Source organism: Trachemys scripta, chromosome 8 (genome assembly GCF_013100865.1).
Source record: "Trachemys scripta elegans isolate TJP31775 chromosome 8, CAS_Tse_1.0, whole genome shotgun sequence".
NCBI lineage: Eukaryota > Metazoa > Chordata > Testudines > Emydidae > Trachemys > Trachemys scripta.
In genome coordinates, this window is record NC_048305.1 from 63,689,084 (window position 1) to 63,711,221 (window position 22,138).

The 22,138-nt window shown below is 38.5% G+C and overlaps 1 protein-coding gene across 6 annotated transcripts in view; it reads right to left on the minus strand.

Moving 5' to 3' along the window:
- Positions 1–22,138, minus strand: part of KCNT2 (potassium sodium-activated channel subfamily T member 2) — a 287,270-nt gene that overhangs the window by 93,562 nt on the left and 171,570 nt on the right. For 3 of the 6 annotated variants that reach the window (XM_034779502.1, XM_034779500.1, XM_034779499.1), the window contains exons 15-16: positions 13,552–13,660; positions 332–388 (exon numbers count right to left, since the gene is read on the minus strand). In XM_034779502.1, the coding sequence (XP_034635393.1) occupies positions 332–388; positions 13,552–13,660 (166 nt within the window). The remainder of the gene's footprint in view (positions 1–331; positions 389–13,551; positions 13,661–22,138) is intronic. The other 3 variants (XM_034779504.1, XM_034779503.1, XM_034779501.1) reach the window with 1 other exon arrangement.

Here is a 22,138-nt window from a genome sequence, read left to right on the forward strand (position 1 = left end):
AACTAATATGTGTCAGTGATCCAGTTATTTAAAGGTGAAACGTTCCTTATTCCATTAGCAATCCCTTCCCCTACTGCATACATATCTATTCATAGTCAGATGTTTTTGCATTATAAGTGAGGGGTTATACTTCCAGATGTAAGTTTTGAAAAATTAATGTAATGTTAAACTATTATAAAACTAGTATAGAAAATAACTTATCCATTTTTATTGTACTGTTACTAATAGACAAAGTATCATGAGATATTAGAATAACAAAGCTAGAAAAGTAATTCTAAAATAAAATAGTGCCATATTTTTACTTTTTTCCCCCTAAAATAAAATGTTTCACCTGGTTAAAGTCTGCTTGGTTCCAGTTAGATGTCTAAAAGCTTCCCAAGGTGCTGTTCTGCAAAGATCACATGAAGTTCATAAATTCAGAAATGCTATTATCTACCAACATGTTTGTTCTATAACAAGTTCTAGTAGCAGACTGTATTTATTACTAGGCTAGAAATCTATAAAGATGGTCAGCTTTTTAAATCTGGTACAAAATAATGCTTCTAGTTTTCAAAAAAAAAAAGAACAACCCCAAAACATGCTCAACTTTACTCATTTGAGTAGTCCCATTTGATACAATGAGGTTACTCACATCTCACATGCTTAAATGTAATATGCTCATATAGAGGCCCAATGCAATTCACACTGATGTCAATGGAAAGACTCCCATTAACTTCAATGGTAGTTTGATCTGATTCCATATTATTTAGAAAATTTTGTAGAGAAATCAGAAATGAAGATGAGTTTCATTTACATATACAATATGGATGTTTAAAACCTATATATATATATATATATTTTTCCCAGTGGAAACATTATTACTAAGCTAGTGCAATACAACACTTATTTTGCTGCATGATGTTGCTACCTATGTATTTAATTTTTGTAGACTTTTTATAATCTCCAGGATTGTCAGAAACTAGTTGTATTCATAAGAGGTGTCAAACTATTTAATATTCATAGCAAATGTAATCTTTTTCTTTCTGTTCACAATCCAATTTTGGTATGTACAAGGGTGCATGTTAAAGCTGTTCACCAGATAGTTTGATAGACAGTTTAGACAAATTTTTTTTCGTCTGTGGGTTGATCATGAACTGTTTGGATTCAGCTGTTCCTTAGGCATTATCCCTGGCTGTGTAAGTGGTCACATGAGTCACCTGGAGTGAAATTCTAGCTCTGGAGTTAATGGGAGCTTTGATATGGAATTCAGTGAAGCCAAGATTTCATCCATGGTATTGTTTCTGTTCCCTGACCTAAATGAATGAGACTTTTTAGACAAATGGAGAATGACCAATAGCAATTCACAAATACTCTTGTCAATGCATTAATCTTTGTTTGCATGCAAATATAGTATTAAGAAAGAGCAGCCTTACATGGTGATAACAAAGGCAATCATTTGAATTTGTACATGGTCAAAATGGAAAGCAGAATGTAATTTGAAAGATGTTTAAAAATGATGTTTCAGGATTTGACCAGCTCCATTATTTATTGAATCCAAACACAAAATAAATTGCTGTTCATGTTCTTTCTTGATCTTACTTGCAGTATTTCTGCTAAGTCTTCCTTGTATTATGGCTATATTTTGCTTTTTTTTCCTTTCCCCTCACCCCCAAGTGTTATTGGGTTAACAAAGGGATGAAACTGAGCACTTGAACTTTGTATTGGGGCTGTTTGCCGTGTCTGTTAGCGGAACATCAGAGAGAGGCTGTGCTTCACGCCAGGTTATACAAGTGCAGAGGGCAGTAGTGTGGACAGAACTGGGGAGGGGTACATCTTTATATGGATCAAACGTAAGAGACATGTAAGTTTCTTTTTTGGCTACTGCTCTAACACATAGGTAGTGCCTCACTTCCCCATCCCGCTGCTTCATTACCAATCTTTCCACGCCTCCATGCACTCACCTTTCACTTGAACAGTCCTATTATTGGGCTTTATGCAGGTGAAGTTAATTTCAGCAAATTTGTCTAGAGTCTAAACTGAAGTCACCAAACTTGTATTATTTGTGACCTGTCAGACATGGGCCTTCTATGACCCTAATAGTGGATTTATTATTCAGGAAAACTTCCTATTGGCTTTAACTGGATGGGCTTCAAAAGTATGATTGCTCAAGTCTATTACATATTGCAGATCATTACATGATATAGCTCTCTATCCATGTCAATAATTCTGTGGATTTAAACTCCAATATAATAAAGTTTATTTTTGGGCTGTGTAATAACACAATATTGAAACAGGAACCAGCTGCACAGGAAAAAGCTCATTTGAATATCAACACTCAAACAAAGCTTTATCTTTTTTAATGGTTTGGAATGAAAGACAATTTGATAAAGAAAACAGTGCAAATTTTAGAAATATTAGAAACTCGACCACAAGACTATCTGCCCTCCATTTTTTGTTACATCTATTGATATTTGGCTTAGAGCAAAACATATTTTGAAGTATTTTATGGAAAAAATATAATTTCCACTGGCTTTTTGATACTTACATTAATTTGTTCAATAAAATTAAAAGTTCAACTGAATCACTTCCAGTCTATTTACAATTCAAGATATTGTAATTATTACCAGCCATTTTTGTCATTATCAAATGTAACCAAGCATCCAAAAAGGCAAAATCCTAAGAGTCCATTGAATTCTATGTTAAGCAATTTCATAAAATGTGGCAGTCCAATAGTTACCGCTAGATGGAGCTAAAAAAACAACCAATTCTTGTAAACAGAGGCTTCCTATTGTAGGGAAGACAATGAAGCACAGTTACTTTACTAATACTAAGGTGCAACACAATGAAAGTTTTTAGTAGGGCTGTCAATTAATCCCAGTTAACTCAAATGATTAACTCAAAAAAAATGAATCACAATTAAAAAAATTAATTGTGATTAACTGCAATATTAATCGCACTGTTAAACAAGAGAATACCAATTGAAATTTATTAAATATTTTGGATGTTTTTCAGAAAAAACTTTTTCTACATTTTCATATATACCTTGTATTCTGTGTTGTCATTGAAATCAAAGTGTATATTCTGATTACAAATATTTGCAAAATATCTGTAAAAATGATAAACAGAAGAAATTTTTCAGTTCACCACATACAAGTACTGTAGTGCCATCTCTTTGTCCTGAAAGTGCAATTTACAAATGTCGATTTTTTTTGTTACTTAACTACACTCAAAAACAAAACAATGTAAAACTTCAGAGCCTACATGTCCACTCAGTCCTACTTCTGGTTCAGCTAATCGCTAAGACAAACAAGTTTGTTTACATTTACAGGAGATAATGCTGCCCTCTTCTTATTTACAGTGTCAGCGGAAAGTGAGAACAGTAAAATGCATGGCAGTTTTATAGCCAGCATTGCAAGGTATTTACATGCCAGATATGCTAAACATTCGTATGACCCTTCATGCTTCAGCCACCATTCCAGAGGACATGCTTCCATGCTGCTGACGCTCATTTAAAAAGAATGCCTTAATTAAATCTGTGGCTGAACTTGTTGGGGGACAATTGTATGACCCCTGCAGTGTTTTACCTGCATTCTGCCATATATTTCATGTTATGGCAGTTTTGGATGATGACCAAGCACACACTGTTGTTCATTTTAAGAACACTTTCATTGCAGATTTGACAAAACGCAAAGAAGGTAGCAATGTGAGATTTCTAAAGATAGCTACATCACTCGACCCAAGCGTTAAGAATCTGAAAGGCCTTCAAAAATCTGAGAGGGAAGAGGTGTGGAGCATGCTTTCAGAAGTCTTAAAAGAGCAAAAAGAAGAACAGGAGTACTTGTGGCACCTTAGAGACTAACAAATTTATTAGAGCATAAGCTTTCGTGGACTACAGCCCACTTCTTCGGATGCATATAGAATGGTCTATATGCATCCGAAGAAGTGGGCTGTAGTCCACGAAAGCTTATGCTCTAATAAATTTGTTAGTCTCTAAGGTGCCACAAGTACTCCTGTTCTTCTTTTTGCGGATACAGACTAACACGGCTGTTACTCTGAAACCTGTCATTAAAAGAGCAACACTCTGATGCAGAAACTACAGAACCCGAACTACCAAAAAAGAAAATCAACCTGCTGCTGGTGGTCTCTGATTCAGATAATGAAAATGAACATGCATTGGTCTGCAGTGCTTTGGATTGTTATCGAGCAGAACCCGTCATCACTCGTAATTAAAAATAAATATAAAGTGAGCACTGTACACTTTGTATTCTGTGTTGTAATTTAAATCAATATATTTGAAAATATAGAAAACATCCAAAAATATTTAAATAAATGGTATTCTATTATAGTTTAACAGTTTGATTAAGTGCTCAATTAATCTTTTTAATCTCAGGACAGCCCTAGTTTTTAGGAATGTAATGAAGGGCATGATTTGAAAAGGAAAGGCTCATATAGAAGACAATTTTAAAGAGTCCTTTTTACAAAAACCATAATCAACTTTGTTGACTAAGGAAAATTTCTAGGTTCAGGCTTTTATTTATATCTAATTGTGATCACTTATTTTTAATAGCTGTGCAAATTATTTATTAATGCCAAATCGTAACACCACCTTCAGTGTATGATTTTTACGTAAAGATGAAATGAATATTCAATGAATTGACACAAACTGGGACTTCCACATTGAATATGAAACTAATTTATGATGGAAGACCAAGAAAAAAGGGATTATTTTGATATGATTAAACATTGCCCCACTTTAATTATAATATATTTTGGTGCTTGTTACAATTTATATACAATTTAGAATATTGCATTCAGTATCTCATATATAGCTTTTATGTTAAAAGAACATTATTAAATTTGAAAAGTTAACACACTCAAAAGATATAAAATGCTAGAAAACTATGGTTGCCTGTGCACTTTTTCAGCCACATTTTCTTGTAAGTATAAATGATCATACCATCTTCAATTAGATGATCACATACTCTTCGTAAAACAGGACCAATACTTTCTTCAGTGCATAGAATGGATCTGCTCTAGGGGTTGAATCAGGGATGGGATAGTAAAGGAGGCTGTTGTCTGCATTTCTGAATTTTAGAGCTATTTGATTTTGCAACCTTATTGCTCTTTTAATGTAGGGGGTGAATATATGTTTGATATATATAGTTTGAATGTACTTTTCTAAATTAAACCAGTACAAACCAAATATTACAATTTTTAGGAGCTAGTGAATAGGGGACCACAAACAGGGGAGTTTGAGAAGGGGAGAAGGTGATCCCCCTGCTGATCGAACAAGGTGCGAGTCCTAACTTTGGGATGAGTGAGTTTGTTTGGCTGTTTTATGTGTTTCTTTCTCTTTCAGGTTATTTCAGTTATTTTCAGTTATTGCAGTTACTGGAGCAGTTGGGATTATGTGTCTGGGGACTGTTTGAGACTTTGTTCCCTGGATCATCCTTGATCATCTTTGATCAGCACCAATTAGCCTTGTGATCACCCTCCCACTGTGTGATTAATGAGGGGGTAGAGCTGAGCTAGGAGAGAAGGCCTTAAAAGCCAGAGGATAAGCGACCAAGAGGAGCTAGTGAACAGGGGAGTTTGAGAGGGAGTTTGTAGGAGGGAGTAGTAATATAATCGCTATGGTTAGGAAAGGCCACATCACCAGTGCCAATGCTGCTCCTGCCTCCTCCACCTGCGCCTGTATCCAGACAGACAGCCTAACTATGGATGTCTCTACCCAAATCCTGGGGTGGCTTTGCAGAAACAGTGGCCTGCATTTCCCATCCTCAGAAAGCCAGGCGGGTGGGACCATCCAGTGCGTAACGTGCCTGTTGGTGGAATCTCTCAGGAAGCAGGTGGGAGAGCTACAGGAGGAGGTGGCTAGGCTGAGGAGCATCAGTGCCCATGAGGAATTCCTAGAGAGTATTCACATGGAGATATCCGAGGCTGAGGAAGCTATCCAGCTACAGAGGATTGCTGTGACACCACCGGGGGAGGAGGATATGGCTCTGTCACAGGGAGGACACTGGCAGCTGGTTACTTCTGGCAGCAGGCAGTGCTCCACCCCTACTCCCAATCCACTCACCACGGTGTTGGAAAACCGATATGCTGCCCTGGCAATGAGCAATGAGGAATCATCCCCAGAGGAGGAGGAGAAGACATGTACCTCCAGGGCTGGGAGGATCGTAACCACCACTCCCAGGAGGAAATGTAGGGCAGTGGTGGTTGGTGACTCTCTTCTGAGGGGGTCAGAGGCACCCATCTGTCACCCTGACATGGCATCCCGGGAGGTATGCTGCCTGCAGGGGCCAATATCCGAGATGTTAGGGGGGATTGTCGAGGATCATCTGGCTCTCTGACTACTACCCCATGCTACTCATCCATGTGGGCACTAATGATCCAGCGAGGTATGACCCTTAGCAGATCAGAAGTGACTACAGGGCTTTGGGAATAAGGGTGAAGGAGTTGGGAGTACAGGTGGTGGTCTCTTCTATCCTTCCAGTCAAGAGTAGGGGCCTAGGCAAAGACAGATGCATCCTGCAGGTGAATGCCTGGCTGCGAAGATGGTGTTGCCAGAAGGGCTTTGGCTTCCTTGACCATGGGATGCTGTTCCAGGAAGAAGGACTGCTAAGAAGAGATAGGGTCCACCTATCGAGGAAGGGGAAGAACATATTTGGATACAGACTGGCTAACCTAGTGAGGAGGACTTTAAATTAAGTTTGAAGGGGGCAGGTGACCAAAGCCCCCAGGTAAGTCAAGAACATGGAGACCTGGGAGAAGATTTGGAATTTGGGGGGAGCATGGGCTGTTATAGCAGGGATAAAGGAGAGACAAGACAGAACTGGGGGTGGGGGGATCAAATCAGTATCTTAAATGTCTGTATACTAATGCAAGAAGTATGGGGAATAAGCAGGAAGAACTCAACATGCTACTAAATAAACACTACATGACGGGAATATTGGTATAGAAGGGTACAGCTTGCTCAAGAAGGACCGGCAGGAAAAAAAGGGAGGAGGTGTTGCCTTATATATTAAAAACTTGGACTGAGACTGAGATTGAGTTGGAAATAGGGGACAGACTTGTTGAAAGTCTCTGGGTAAGGATAAAAGGGGTAAAAAACAAGGGTGATGTCATGGTAGGGGTCTACTATAGACCTCTTAACCAGGAAGAAGAGGTGGATGAGGCTTTTTTTAAACAGCTAACAAAATCACCCTAAGCACAGGACTTGGTGGTGATGGGGGACTCCAACTACCCAGACATCTATTGGGAAAATAACACAGCAAGGCACAGATTATCCAATAAGTTCTTGGAATGTATTGGAGACAATTTTTTTATTTCAGAAGGTGGAGACAGCTACCAGGTGAGAGGCTGTTCTAGATTTGATTTTGACAAGTAGAGAGGAACTGGTTGAGAATTTGGAAGCAGAAGGCAGCTTGGGTGAAATTGATCATGAAATGGTAGAGTTCATGATTCTAAGGAATGGTAGGAGGGAGAACAGCAAAATAAAGACAATGGATTTCAGGAAGATAGACTTTGTAGCAAACTCAGAGAGCTGGTAGGTAAGATCCCATGGGAAGCAAGTCTAAGGAAAAAAACAATAGACAATTGGCAGTTTTTCAAAGAGTCATTATTAAGGGCACATGAGCAAACTGTCCCACTGCATAGGAAAGAATTGAAAACAGGGTCTTATGGTGGGAAGTATGGGCCAACCTTACCAGCCTCACCTATAATTATGGGCTTGCAATAGTGAGACTATAGTTCAGGTTGTCAAAACTTTCTGTTTTACAGGGTCTATACCTGAGTGTCTTACATTTACATCTTACTTTTTTTTAAATAACCATGCCATGCAATTTAAACCAAATTTCAGACGCTCATTAACTTGTTGTGTGGAACGGTCTCCAATATGGATTTTGTAGAGTTGGTATTTTTAGTAACTTTGGTTCAACTGGAACATTGGGAGGGATTGTTGTTATTTTGGGGGGAGCGGGTTGTGTCCTCCCCTGACAGTGCACATTTGCTGCCACCTGAGCAGTAACATTGTGACATCAGAGATAATCAACCACTCATCACTCGTTCCTGTTTATTCGCATTCTTGTGTGGTGGTGGTGGTGTGGGGGCGGGGAGAGGGTTCACTGTGGCTGCCTCTGATAACTGATTTCCCTCAGACCACCATGATGTCATTACAAAGAAGAGTGCAGCTCCTCCTGGGAATGAGAGCAGACTGGGTTTGGATAAGCTCCTGCTTTGCTCTAGTGGGTTTCTACTGGATAAATTACACAGTTTCTTTTTCAAAAAGGGTTACATGAAAATAAAAACAAGGAGCTGCAATTTTGTCCTCCCTGTTGTTTATCTGCATCTTACAAATTGTGGGCTGTGGCTTTTGGAATATTTACCTTTTAAAAAAGGTAGGAAATTTATAGCTGAGTCCCAGCTCGGTTATTTGTTACACAGTTAGAAAAATGTCATTTAGAAACTGTAGTAAAACTTGAATAGTTTAATTTCATTATGTTCAATGTATGGGTGAATATAGCACTAACAGTAGCAATAAGATACATATGTTTTCCTCAGTGTACAAGTGTTTTATTTATACAGCACATATATAATAATTTTCTTTCTATTAAAAAAAACCACTAAGGAAACTCACAGAGTACTTAATTTAACATTAGTTAACATTGCTCTCATCAGTAACATAAACCATAACATACAAAGTTAAAGATTAAAAGATTGCAAAGTAAAGCATGCTCAAAGTATGGAAATGCCAGAGTGAACATTGCCTGTGCAACCTTAAACCAATCCCCTTGTGCATAAGAACTACAATACAGTCTTTAATGTTCCCAATTTTTTATTTTCTTTTTTGTACACAGGAAGCTTACCTCATCCAGTGCACAAGACCAGTCTGTTATGGGGATGAATCAGTGTTGTGTAGTGAATGGGCCTGTTGTCTATAGGAACCCTTCCTCATTTTGTTGCAGAAGTTGTACGACTAGTAGAGCAAATGAGGCAGGGGATGCAGGAAGGGAAAGGAGAGTCTCATAGTTAAGTCACCTGAAAGTTGCCTTGGAGACTTGGCTTCTAATCCTGTACCTCCCAAAGAGTTCCTATGAGATGCTGGGTAATTCATTTATACCAATTTTTTCACAGGTAATCAATGCTACGTATAGTGAAAGGCTACATTTTGGTTGCATGATCAAAGTTCCTTCTGGCATTTCTTCAGTTAAGAGTGCTTGACTTTGCAACTTTTTAATCCTTTCTAATCCTTAACTTTGTATTTCCTATTTTTTATACTTTAGTTTATTGATAAGAGCAACTTTTAATCTTAAATGAAGATTATTTTGTTTGTGAATAACAAATCTAATTCAAGTCTAATTTTATTACATTTAGGCCACATTCTCAGATAGCATAAATCAGCATATCTTCACTTACTCTATTTTGCTAAACCAATTAACACCAACTGGTCATCTGGTCCATAATTCTTTTTCCAAATGTTTCATTTTAAAAAAACAAGCACATGTTGACATATGGTGTTATCCTTAGTAAACAAGTTTCATGTGGTTTTATACTCAGGTGATAGTGGGCAAGTCATTTTGTTTAACTAAAACATTCTGCATGTCATGAAGAAAAACTTGTGTTTTTTTTTAAGTTATAGATGGCGCTGGCAATCTGTCTGGTTATGTATCTTTGCACAGCCACTTATTGTATCATTTTGTCTGTCTTTGTATAATTCAGAAATCAATATATAGGATTAAAATTATAAATAAATGTTATTGTGTATAATGTGAAAATTGAAGACAGAATACCATGATGTTTCAAACTGTGCCTTCATTTTATTCTTGTCATAGGGTGACACAATGAGCATTGTGAATTTGAGCTAGTAATTTATATACTTAATTATTCAAAAAATTGCCACAGTATTATAGAATATGAAATATGTACAAGGCTTACAGTTATAGCTGCTATTACAGGATAGCCTGTCTCTTGAAGACACTGTTTTATTTATTTATTTTACATGAGATTTAGTTCTTGTTTTCTGTGGAATTAATGTGACCAAATGTGATATGAAAAAAGGTAAGATCTTGTACATTTTCCTTTCATTTTCTTCCTTTTGTTTTAATTGCCACAGCACTCTCTTTTTCTGTCCTTCAAAAATACTGGGGAACTGACATCTAGGTAAATGCATATACTTAAAAGTTGGGCTATGAATAATTAGAGGTCAAACTGATCGCCATATTTGGGGTTGAGAAGAAATTTACCCCCAGGTCAGATTAGCAGGGGACCCGAAGGTGATTTTGCCTTCTATAGCATGGAGAGTGGCTCTCCTGCTAGGATCATGTGGTCATATCTCATATAATCAGTTACAGCCATTGCAAGGGCCTTGGGAATTAGTGGCATCTCAGCCTCTCCTGTTCTCTGTCTAGGGCACACAACAGTCTAGTCTCCTGAGGACTGAAATGCTTTAGTCTCACCCAAGTTTCTGGGTGCAATATAGAGGTAACTGGGTGAGGTCAGATTATATGATCTAATGATCCTTTCTGGCTTTAAACTCTGAACTCTATGAAGAGCCAAATTAGCCAAACCCGGCTGGCAGCACAGGTACCAGGAGGCTAGGAAATTGGAACTGGAGATTCAGGGGAAAAGTTTAAAAATAAAAAATAATCAGACCCATCAGGTGAAGAGGACTAGCTGGGAAAGCTGTGGTTTATAGCTGGCTAGTGAGCTTTTTGTTGTGGGTTAGTGCTCTCATGTTATGTTGTAATTTATAGTAAACTTTGTCTAGGTTTGATTTTGATATTTTTTTAATCCCTTTCTCCATCTGAAGGAGAATGATAAACTGAACTTTTACCATATTTAGACTGGCGCATTTTTTTTTTTTTTTTTTTTTTTTGTTACAAAGTCAACCCACCCACTTGGTTTCTATAGCAGCTGCATGTCAAAAAGACAACTCATAATGCAAATACTTCTTGGGATGCCATCTCTAAATTCATACTATGGTTAGACCCAAGTCAAGAAGGTTGTGGTAACATGTGAACCAGGATTAGATTTAGGGTAGAATTCAAGGTTAAGGTCTAGTTGGGCCTTGATATTTTGATTCAGCGGTTCTAAACATCATGGATTCAGAACTAAAATATCAGGAGTTCCATTAAAACAAGCTCAGTGTTGTCCAATCAGCTTACTAGCATGGTGAAAGCACTATGAAATCAGCAGTTTCTACTAGAACTTGGACACGTTTGAATAAGAACGAGAAAGTAAGATCTCATTTTCGAACAGATCCAAAGTCCATTCATTGGAAAGACTCCCATTGACTTCAGTGGGCTTTGGATCAATTAGTAACATTTAACTTTTCTTGTCCTTTATATTTTAAAAAAGCAATTTGCAAAATTTCACAGAACTAATAGCATGTCAAAGCGCTCGTGTGAAATTTTTCAATGGAACAGTTTTGTCAAAATTGAAATGTTCCTCGGGAATGTGTCTATTTTGATTAAATTTGTTTGATGGAAAAGAGTGATGTGAATTGTTTTGACTTTCTCATTTCTATAAGGTAAAAACATTTCATTTTGACTTTTTATAAAATCTTTCTCATGAGTTTCTGTATGTTTTCTATATTGAGGATGCAAAATATAACTAGCAATTACTAATGTGAGTAGAAGTGTCCTTCTTCCCAGTAATCAGCACTGGCAATTTTCAAAGTGAAGAACCAGACCATAAATTAGTTACTTTAACATCCCTCCTTACAACAGTTAATTCAGGGAGCTAGCCAAAAATAGTAGGAATTCTCACATTCTGTCATATTAAATTTATATCATGGTATAGAAGAAAAATCAATTTAGAAAACATTACTTTGTATAAATGGAGAACCTGACTGAGTTGGAAATGTAATGCCAAAGGCCCTGAAGTGCCAGAGAGGGGGGGGGGGGGAATCTTTCATGTGTTAATTAGCTGGTGAAGAACCTTCTGTGCCATCTGTTAAAAATGCTGCTACTACTTCATGTACAGATGACATGGAAATGTTTTGGTTTCTTTAAGCCTCTGAATTCTGTGTACACAAGCAACCAAAGTTAGGCTAATGAAGGAAATATATTATTCATGGTTCTTGGGAGGCATGCAAACTATTTCATTGTGTTCTTATTAGCAGATTCTAGCACCATAGACTCAACTAAAATCTTTACACTTGTTGTTCTCAGAAGTTAAAGTTCTTGCAGTAAATGTGGTATTCTGCATCCTAAGCACAGGGGACTACTCCAGATGCCTTGCTAAAGGTTAAATGCCACTGCATGGTAAATGTCAAGATTTTAGGGGTGCCCATGATAGCTTCATGAAATATATGTTTATAGTAAAATCCTAAATTTCCTGGTAATACAAGCATTCAGCTGTGTACTAGGATTTACTCTCTAACTTGCCTCTCTGCTGGTACTGTTCTCACAAGAATGCCTTAGTATTTTAAAAAATAACTATGAAAAGAAATCACACTGGGTGTTATGTTCTTACTGGGATATGCAAATCGGCTGGCATTTTCAAGGAGCCCAAAGGAGATTGTGCTGACTCTTACTGGGAACTCAGTGTCCCCATCTTTTCAGATCTTCTGAAAATTAATGGGCACTACCGCCATTTAAACGTTAAAGTTAGGGGCAGATCCTCAGCTGGTTTAAACGGAGGTAGCTCTGTTGAAGTCAATAAAACTAAAATGATTATACCAGCTGATGCACTAGCCCTTAGTGCTAGATAGTGTGAAAACATAATGGGTATTTCTCACTTGGACCTCCGCATTCGGACTGAGCGCAATGGAAGTCCTTGGACTTGGTATTCAGAGACTGCACAGATCCAGTACCAGAACTGGCTCTCACCTGTGCAAAGTGGAAATAGTAGTGCTATGACCCCGTTCCTTGCAGTAGCCAGCAAAGAGGCAGAAGGGAACAGATGCTGTCCAGGAGGGCACAATTTTCCTCATTCTCTAGAATTTTGAGAGGCATTTTGCTGGCTTGAGTCACTGGTTGTAATTTTCAAAAGTAGCCATTGATTTTGCATGTCTTCATTTATTGGGCCCACTTTTTAGAACAGATTTGATCTGATTTTTTTAGAAGGGCCCCACATGTCACATTGACAACAGTTGTAGTCATGGGTGTCTTTCACTTCTGAAAATCAGATGAACTGGTGAATAAAGTTGAGCTCACAAAAATAAAGGCCACTTTGGAAAAATCTAGGCCACAAACCCTCCCTCTGACTGGGCTTCTGTGATTCACTGATGCAGTGTAATCCTGCACTGTTTCTAATAGGGGGTTGTGGCTATGTTCCACCAGCCACCCCTTAACTTATAACTCTGTTTCCTTCTTAAATATCAGCACTGGAGACTAAATCCTGCAGGACTTGTCAGGAAGAGTACAGTAAGCAGGATTTCAATGTATGAGTACCAAAACTATACTGTGGGGGAAATGTTCACTATTTCCCCACATCTGTAATGTAATATAAATAAAGCCATTGAATTCAGTGAGGTTGAACAGTGCTGTCTTGGGATAGACTCTTCCCTTGTGTTACAAAGTAGATCTGATGTCAGTCTCGGTTTTTTTTAAAGGATGGTTTACTTACTGTCCTCTAGAGGTATGAACCAGCAGGGTGATTAGCGTAGAAGTAGCTGGGCAGATACAATTTAAAGCTAGCATAGCATATTTGAACTCCTCTTCACATACAACGTGATCTGTATAAAAGAAGACATAACATAGGATCAGTGCTTTATAAATAGAAAGACTTTATTTTGGGCTGGACTGTCATTTTACAATATGCCCCAAACAAGGAGTAGAATTGAGTTGCTGTGCTCCAGGACTATCCTGAAAGCAAAGTAAACTATCAGGCATATCCCTTGTGCAGCACATGTCATGTACTTGGGGGCAGCTAGCCTGTCCTGCCACTTGTCTTGCTGAGGCTAAACTTTATTTTTAGTGTACTAGATCAAATAGAGCAAGTGGAAGTATGTCTCCTTGAACTGGAAATTACATCCCGAGCTTGAAGTGTAGATATGCCATAGTGGGATGCTGCAGTTAAACTGCCTGGCAACATGTGTGAAATATCACCCCAAAACTGGTAGATGAGATCTGGGGTAGAGGTAGATATTTTCTACCAAACTTGTAGTGAATTGGACAAGGGTTTCTCAAGTTACAACAAACTAAAACCAGAGCTCAAAAAGTCATACTGTGTTTGACACTCTGGAGTGAAGAAAGAAAAGAAGTGAGGAGGAGATTACAAGTAATTTACTGGATTGACCTATACTCCAAGACTGCAAACGCATGTGCATATATATGAGTTTTCCCATTTACTTTCGATTAGATGACAGGTGCTTAAAGTTAAGATCGTGGTTGAGTGCTTTCCAGAACTGGAGTTGCTGTGAAGAGAAAAGAATAAGGAGAGCACTCTGAGATGTCACTTTAACATTTCTACTTTAATAATGAGGGTCTAAGAAAGAATAAGTACTGAAGGCTATTGTGACTTAATTAAGCACTTTGTAGACTTAGAAGTTCGAAGAGGTTTTGAAAGATAAATACACAAGTAGGTTTTCAAAGCTCTCTCGAATATAGCACACTGTGGTAAAAGGAAAAAAATCTAAATTATTGCCCTTCTTCTTGCTCAGCAGCCATTAAAGTGCTTATCTCAAAACCTTGAAAGTGATGAAAGCGAAGAGTATGTCTTTCTACATGAACTGCACTCTAGTTGTGGAACAGTTCTGTTTTCCTTGTGGTGTGTCTCATTAGACACATAAGTTACAAAATTATTTCCTGATAGAAAGCAGAAACCAAAATATCTCTATTACATATAAGATACTGTAAAAGGGTGAAAACTCTCAACTCAGTTACTTAGACACTGTCAATTTGACTCTTCTGAAACTGATAAATTTAAAATTATTACTGTTTCTGATAGCATAGCTTTTAAATAATGTGTCCTGATTTTAAAAACTTTAAAAAATAAAAAATATTCTATTCCCCTTTTGATATATATATATATATATGCAAAGGAGACACTGACTAACAAAGGCCAGATTCTGCAGACATTTGGGCACACGGTTGACTTTATGCATGTGAATAATCCATTGAACTCAATGAGAGGACTCATATATGGAAAGGTAAGCACATGCCTATGTTTTTGCAGAAATCAGAGCATGGCTGACTATGCAAGGAAAGAGTGAAACTGACAATACACTAAGTTCTGTCAAATGTAGAAAGAAACTGGAAGAAATTAAAATATTTTCCCAATAACTTCTTTCAGTCATAGAAATCTTGTGTGCTACTTGTAAGTATAGTAGATATAAAGCTTTCAGAAAGAAATGAGATTTTGTTTTTTTCAAGTTGATCATGTGCTTTTAATGAACCTGAAAAAAACCTACCATTTGGATTCAAAAGTAAAGATTTTGCTAAGAGTGTGCAGGGCGAGACCTGGTCTACAGTTCAGATAGGATATATTGAAGTTCATGAAAATGATTCAGTAACATAACAGAGGATTATGGAAAGGAATATTGACTTCCTGACACTGAGCACGTGAATACTAGCTCCTACGTTTTCAGACTTGAATAGAACTTTGCTACACAACTTCTACTGACCTAAATGCTTTGTCAAGCTTCCTATTTCTGAAGATGCTGTTGCACAGCATCAAACATTTTTTAAAATAAAAAAACAAGAAAAAAAAAACCTATAGAATGTCCAATAATTTCATACTCTGTGCTTTAAAGCATGCATGGGGGCAAATGAGCATTGTGACCTGAAAATGAATAAAAGGAAATGATGATTAGTGGAATACAAATATAAAGTAAATAATATTCAATCTCAAAGTAGTGCTATATTCTTTAGCATATGTTTTTATGGGGTGGATAAAAAGAGAGAGCTGGCAGTTTTTTGATAATGTTGCTTGTTCTAAAGTTTTTTGTAGGGAATATTCTCCTGTGGTTAAAGCAGGGGACGGGGAGTCATGACTCTCTAGACCATTCACAGCTCTGACACTGACTAACAGTGATCTTGGATAATCCAGTTAAGTTTTCTGTGCCTCTATGCATTAGTAAAATAGGGATGATAACCACCTACCTACTTCATAAGAGTGTTTTTGAAGTCTCACAAATTCTTATTTATAAAGTAATTTGAGAACATCAAATGAAAGATTATACATAAGCATAATTACTATCATTAGCACCATTGTTCTCATTTATTGTTCATAATTTCTCATTTCCAAACTACATAATAAAACATCACTACTCCACTTCTCATCAATTCGATAAAATAAACTAAAATGTTCAGTAAAAACATGCACTTGCACAGAGCAACACTAAACTTTGGACTCCTGAATCTAGGGTCTGAATCTAATATATTCTGACATAAAGCAGAGCCTGAGTCTAAAACAATTCCACATGTAGTTAAGTGGAAATATTCAGGATTTATACCAGTAGTATTTGTTTTAAAGAGTCTAATGTGGACCCTTTTTGCCATTTGCAGTTCATTTATGGAAATGATGCATAGCATGGTGGGTCAGAGTGGACTAGGTCTGGAGGCCTCACCGCCCTGCCTCACCCTGTCCCAGAATAGAGCAGGGAGAAGTCCTCCAGGCAGCCTAGAGTGGCTACAGAGGAGCAGCCAATCAGAGGGGCTGCTGGAGTAACCACTAAGGGGCCAGAAGGGCCAGATTGAATCATAGAATATCAGGGTTGGAAGAGACCTTAGGAGGTCATCTAGTCCAACCCCCTGCGCAAAGCAACTGAATCCCCAAATGGTCCCTTCAAGGATTGAACCTACAACCCTGGGTTTAGCAGGCTAAAGCTCAAACCACTGAGCTATCCCCCCCCCCCCCCCCAAAGCAGATTTTTGCCCCAGCTCCCTCAATGACCCCCTCAAGAATTGAACTCATAACCTTGGGGTTAGCAGGCTAATGCTTAAACCACTGAGCTATTAAAGCAAGGAGCAGAGCCTTCAGTTCCTGTGTGGAGCTCGATGAGGGGGCACTGGGTGCCTGGCTGGCTAGATAAGCAGCAAGACCATCGATCAGTACAGGCAGACAGAGCATGGGGGACTGACCACAGAACATGATCAGACCAGATGAGGGTACCGAGATGGGCCGTGCTGGTCTGGTTGCAGACTAGCCCTGGGAGGGCTGCTGAAGAGGATGCCAGCTGACAGTACTAAGATTGGCCCCAGATGGGTGGTTGAAAAAGGCAGTGCCTCTGGGAACAAACCTAAGAACTACGGCCCCATACCAGGGCTGTGATAAGAACCCAAAAAGGAGCGACAGTGTTTGCAGCTCTGCCAGAAGGCTGAGTTGCTGAAGACCCACCGAGAGAACCGTCGGCTGGGGGGTGCTTGAAAGAGATGGGTGGCACCCTGATGTAAGACCAAAACAACAAAAGCAGGCTCACAACCAACAGAAGGGGGCTGTCCACAAGAGGTAGGGGCTGCCCCTGGAAAAGAACTGTTTGCAGGCATATCCGCCAGAGAAAGGGGGGACTCGTGAGAGGTGGGTACCAATCCTGTTACACATGGTATAAAGATGGTTACACTAAAATACTTTCACGTGTTGTGGAGAAACATGGGAGCTGTTGTGGGAAGATTTAAAGTTTGTTTTAAAAATCTGCTGTCTTTAGTAGGAACGGCAGCATTATTTAGACTAACTTCCTTGTGCTCCTCCCTGTCCTCTTTCAGTTGAATCGGTGCTTCTTGCATTCCTCTCTTCAGATCCCCCTTTTTTGTACTAAACAATCTATGTTTTATTTATTCTCAAAATAACTCTGTTGAATTATGCAAATGCTCTTTTCCCTGTAGCTGTTTGGAACATGAGTATATGGACTAATTTCAAGCTTGTCTTGGTATTGCACATGGATAGGGAAAAACTGGGTCTAATAATACATTCAGCTTATTAGAGGGAGAAACTATTTTTCTCTATGCTTCTGGGCTAGATTATGTCTGGCCCATGATGTGCCTGTGCTGTGGGGGTAAGGAGAAGGACTTTCCTCCCTTGTGAGGCCTGTGCCAAGGGTTAGGCAGAATTGCAGGCTCTGTACTCTGGGAAGCACAGCACAGATACTGCAGCCTCCCAGAGTGGGCAGGGAGGAGGCCAGGCCCTGTCTCTCCTCACCCTCACGCAGTGGAGCTGTCTGGCCATGTGAGTTAGGGAGGAATAGCCTGGATGAGGAGCTGAGTCCAAATCTGAACTTCCATCCTGCAGGAAATCCTGATAGTTCAACTATTGTTTTCATCCTTAATTGGGATGGCAAATAGACATATAGGAAGAATTCATTGAATGAAACATTCAAAAAGGTTTTAAAAATTGAAACCTTTCATTTTGAGTCATTTCAACATAAAACTACAGTTCCCTATGGCGACACTTGGCTTCCTGGAAGTTGTAGTTCACATTCCTGATGCCTCCATTCTCCTCTATGGGCCAGGATCCCTAGCTGGACTACTACTGCCATGATGCACCTCCAGGTATGCCCCTGACACTCAGTCGGAGTGGAGACTGCATTGTTACAGGAGATGTAGTCCAGCCAAGCAGCCTGGCCCATAGGGAAAGGGCATCAAGCATCCAGACTGTAATACCCATGAGGCAATGTGTCACCATAGAAAAATAAAGTTTAATGTTTAACTCACTCAAAACAAAACATTTTATGTTGGTCCAACAAACCAACATATTTCCATTCAGTCAAACCAACCTGAAATGAAATCTCCTCTTTTGGCTTTTCTGGCAGAAAATGTAAACATTTTGGCAAAAAAAGAATTTTCCATTTTGCAAAATAATTTGATGTTTCAGAATTTTTCATTCCACATCAGACCAAAAATGAGACCATCTGAATCTTTTTTGAGAGAGAGACCCACTCCAGTGGTTAGGGCACTCACTTGCAAAGTGGGAGACCCAGCTTTGTTTTGCCTGATTCTGAGCAGGGACTTGACCCTGGGTCCCCAACATCCCAGGGTGAGTGCCAGGCTATGCAGTCTGTAGCCAGAATTATTTATACAAGCTAGAAGAGGTCCAAAAGGTGAGATTGATAAAGGGTTCCCACATCCCAGGTACGTTCCCCAACCACTAGCTTATTGGCTATTTTGGGCTCTCGCTCTGGCTTTGATCATAAATTCTATCCTGGACTAGATAAAACTTTTTGACAAATGATCATTTCCCAAATTGGACAAAAATGTCCTGACAAACTCTAGTGACAATCCATTGCTATGAGTTATACCAGCTCTAATGTTCTTAAAAGACAATAAGCACTAAGTATAGAGAATGATAATAAGCAATAAGTATAGAGAATGATAAAATGCTTCGTTGGGCTGTATCTCCAGTAACTGGAATGGTGATTACACATTTCTGAATAGGTAAGGAGATTCCTGTACTACTAAAAAAGTGGATGCAAGTTAAACACAAAAGCAGAAATGTTCAATTTACTGCACCCCTGAGCCACAGGTATTAATGCTTTTCTGTCATGGATACATCTCACTTTCTTTTCAGATTTGAACTTAAATGCAGGATCAATTGGGTGCATTAAAGGTAGTGGCCTCATATAGCACAGTCTATGTCTGAGGGAGAAAGAAAAATGGATCTTCTAGTTTATTATTACTGTAGGAAGGGCAGGGATTCACTTGGGAAATTAACAAACAGTATTTCAGGAGGGGATACATAAAGGGTCAAGAACAATGAAATAGAAAACCTTTCAATTACTACATCTACATATTTTGTCTGGCCCATGGATGTTAAAAACTCTGTTACATATGCAGCTGTTAGATTCATTATAAGTATAGGGCCCTACAAATCCATATGCGTGGGCAGCCCCTTATACTGGGCAGGTCTCCTTTGACGTGTCACAGCCAAAATATGGAGAAGTATTCTACTTCTTTTGCCATCAATAATTAATAATCTAAGCAATAATGGAGAGTGATTTTTCAGTATTTTTTTTGAGTTTGCAAAGCAATTGAAGCAATAACTAATCCGCGGTTTGAAGTATTTTATATAGTACTTTGTTTTCTTTCCTAAAGGTCAAAAACTGATTTATGTAAGTTATGTATTCTATGCTCATATGTAAAATTGTTACTGAAGATTTCAGGCAGAGCAAAAATGCATAATATTGGTTCAGTAAACTTCCAAAAGAAAGGAGTCATCATTTAAAGGAAGAAATATGGTACAATATCAGGCCAGATCAAATTTGAAAGAAGGTTTTTGCAATGAGGTAATATTGGAACTGTCCTGTATCAAGGTTAGAAAAGTGTGTAGGGAAAAAAGTTGAGTATATTCAGAAGGATAGTTTTTTTCTAGAGAAGTTCTCTAGAACTGCCTGTGGCCCTATAGCCATACCCCCTCCTACTCATCTCTCAGAGCTAAGTAGGGTTGGTCTGGATTAGAGAGTAGAGGCCACTAAAGTATATGTAGGTGCCATAGGCAGTGTTTCTGCTGATTCCATAGCTGCCTCACTTCTTTGAATCACGCTGACCCAGGAGGGTGTTCCAGTGCGCTGCATTGCTGAAGTAGTTGTCCACTGGAATGAGACATAAAGCCAAGGGTCTGACCATTTGTTGTAAATAATGATCCCATGGTTGTGAGTGGTGATGTCAGGTTGGTGACCTGTACATTCAAAGTAATCTAATAATTATGTTGTGATTACACTACTGAGCTTAAATTCTCCTTGTAGAATGACACTGTATTCTGTATTTCTAAACTGTTGTGCAATGTGGCCATGTAGAATTAGAGTTGCTGTGTTTCACACAAGAGATGGGCATGTGTTGTTAATGGATAAAATGATCCCTGTGCATAATTCATAAATGTTCCTGAGATAAAAGGCACTGCATAAATTTAAAAACATATAGCACTGCTTTCCGTATGGTAAATATTGGAGATAGACTTAAGTGGTTCAGAAAAGATTGGCTCCTTCTGCCCACTGCAGGGCCTACAAAAAATAACTTCTTGCATGCAGACACTAGCAGTACAACAGGCATTTGGGTTCTGAGATGATTGTATGGTCCAAATTATCGGTACAGGGTTTAGCCTAAATAGGAGTTGTGGAGTCTCTGAAGTGTCTCTGTTCTGCAAGCTCACCCTTTTGGGTCATTAGTCATAAATTGCTATGTACACAGCACATATGGAAAAGTAGACGTATCCTAGAGAAAATACCATCAGAAACAAGTTGCACACTTGAAGTTACAATGTAAAAAAAGAATAGATGATAATCCCATTGTTTACTTGTCATCATGAGTAAGCCTTATTACCTGTGTTATAGTCTCATAGTTAGAGATTAATCTTATATATATTTTTAGTCGTGGAGTGTTGTTTATGACTTTCCCTTCTTTCCAGTATAGAGCAAAATTCAGGAACTTTTTTTGTTAACAGAACTTTAATTAGTGCCCTTAAATGTTTTTTTTTTTTATTGTTGTTTTTTTTCTGCATCTAGAGTTGTGTATTTGGTGCAATTTGTTTTTTCATCAGATTTCTAGAATGATGAAATAGAATAATTTTCTCCCATAGTGCTTTTGTGCATTTTGCATGAAACAGCAGTCTTTTCAGATCTCAAAATACTGATATTTTCTTAAAGGAAATTGAACTTTCATGTCACCATGGAGAGGGAAGGGAGAGCTTTATTTTTGCTTTAAATTTACACACAAAGTTTTGCAACATAGGCAAGTGTTTTTACCTGCACCATAAGGGAACTGTCAACATGATAAAGGTGTCTATATATACTGCTAGAGAAGCCATTTACAATGCGCATATATATATATATATATATCCCTCTGTAAATGGTTTTGTTTGCTCTCTCTCTCTCTCTCTATATATATATCTACACATACACATACATACATTTAAGGAAACTGTGGTATATCCTTAAAGCAATTAAATGGGACAGAATTAACATGAAGTTGGGTAAGCTGCATTCATCAGAGTTAGGGTGACCAGATGTCCCATTTTTAAAGGGACAGTCCCATTTTTGGGGACTTTTTCTTATATAGGCGCCTATTGCCCCCGCCGTTGCGGCCCCCCCCCCCCCCCACTCCCTGTCCTGTTTTTTCACAGTTGCTATCTGGTCACCCTAATTAGAGTAAAAGTTGTGAAGACTATAGGAAGTACCTATATGAATTGGAAAAAATAGCATTTTTTGTCTCTCACTCAGAAAAAGAGCAGCACCCTAGTTTTCTCATGGTATTTTTATTAATGCTTCAGATTAATAGTAGGACAC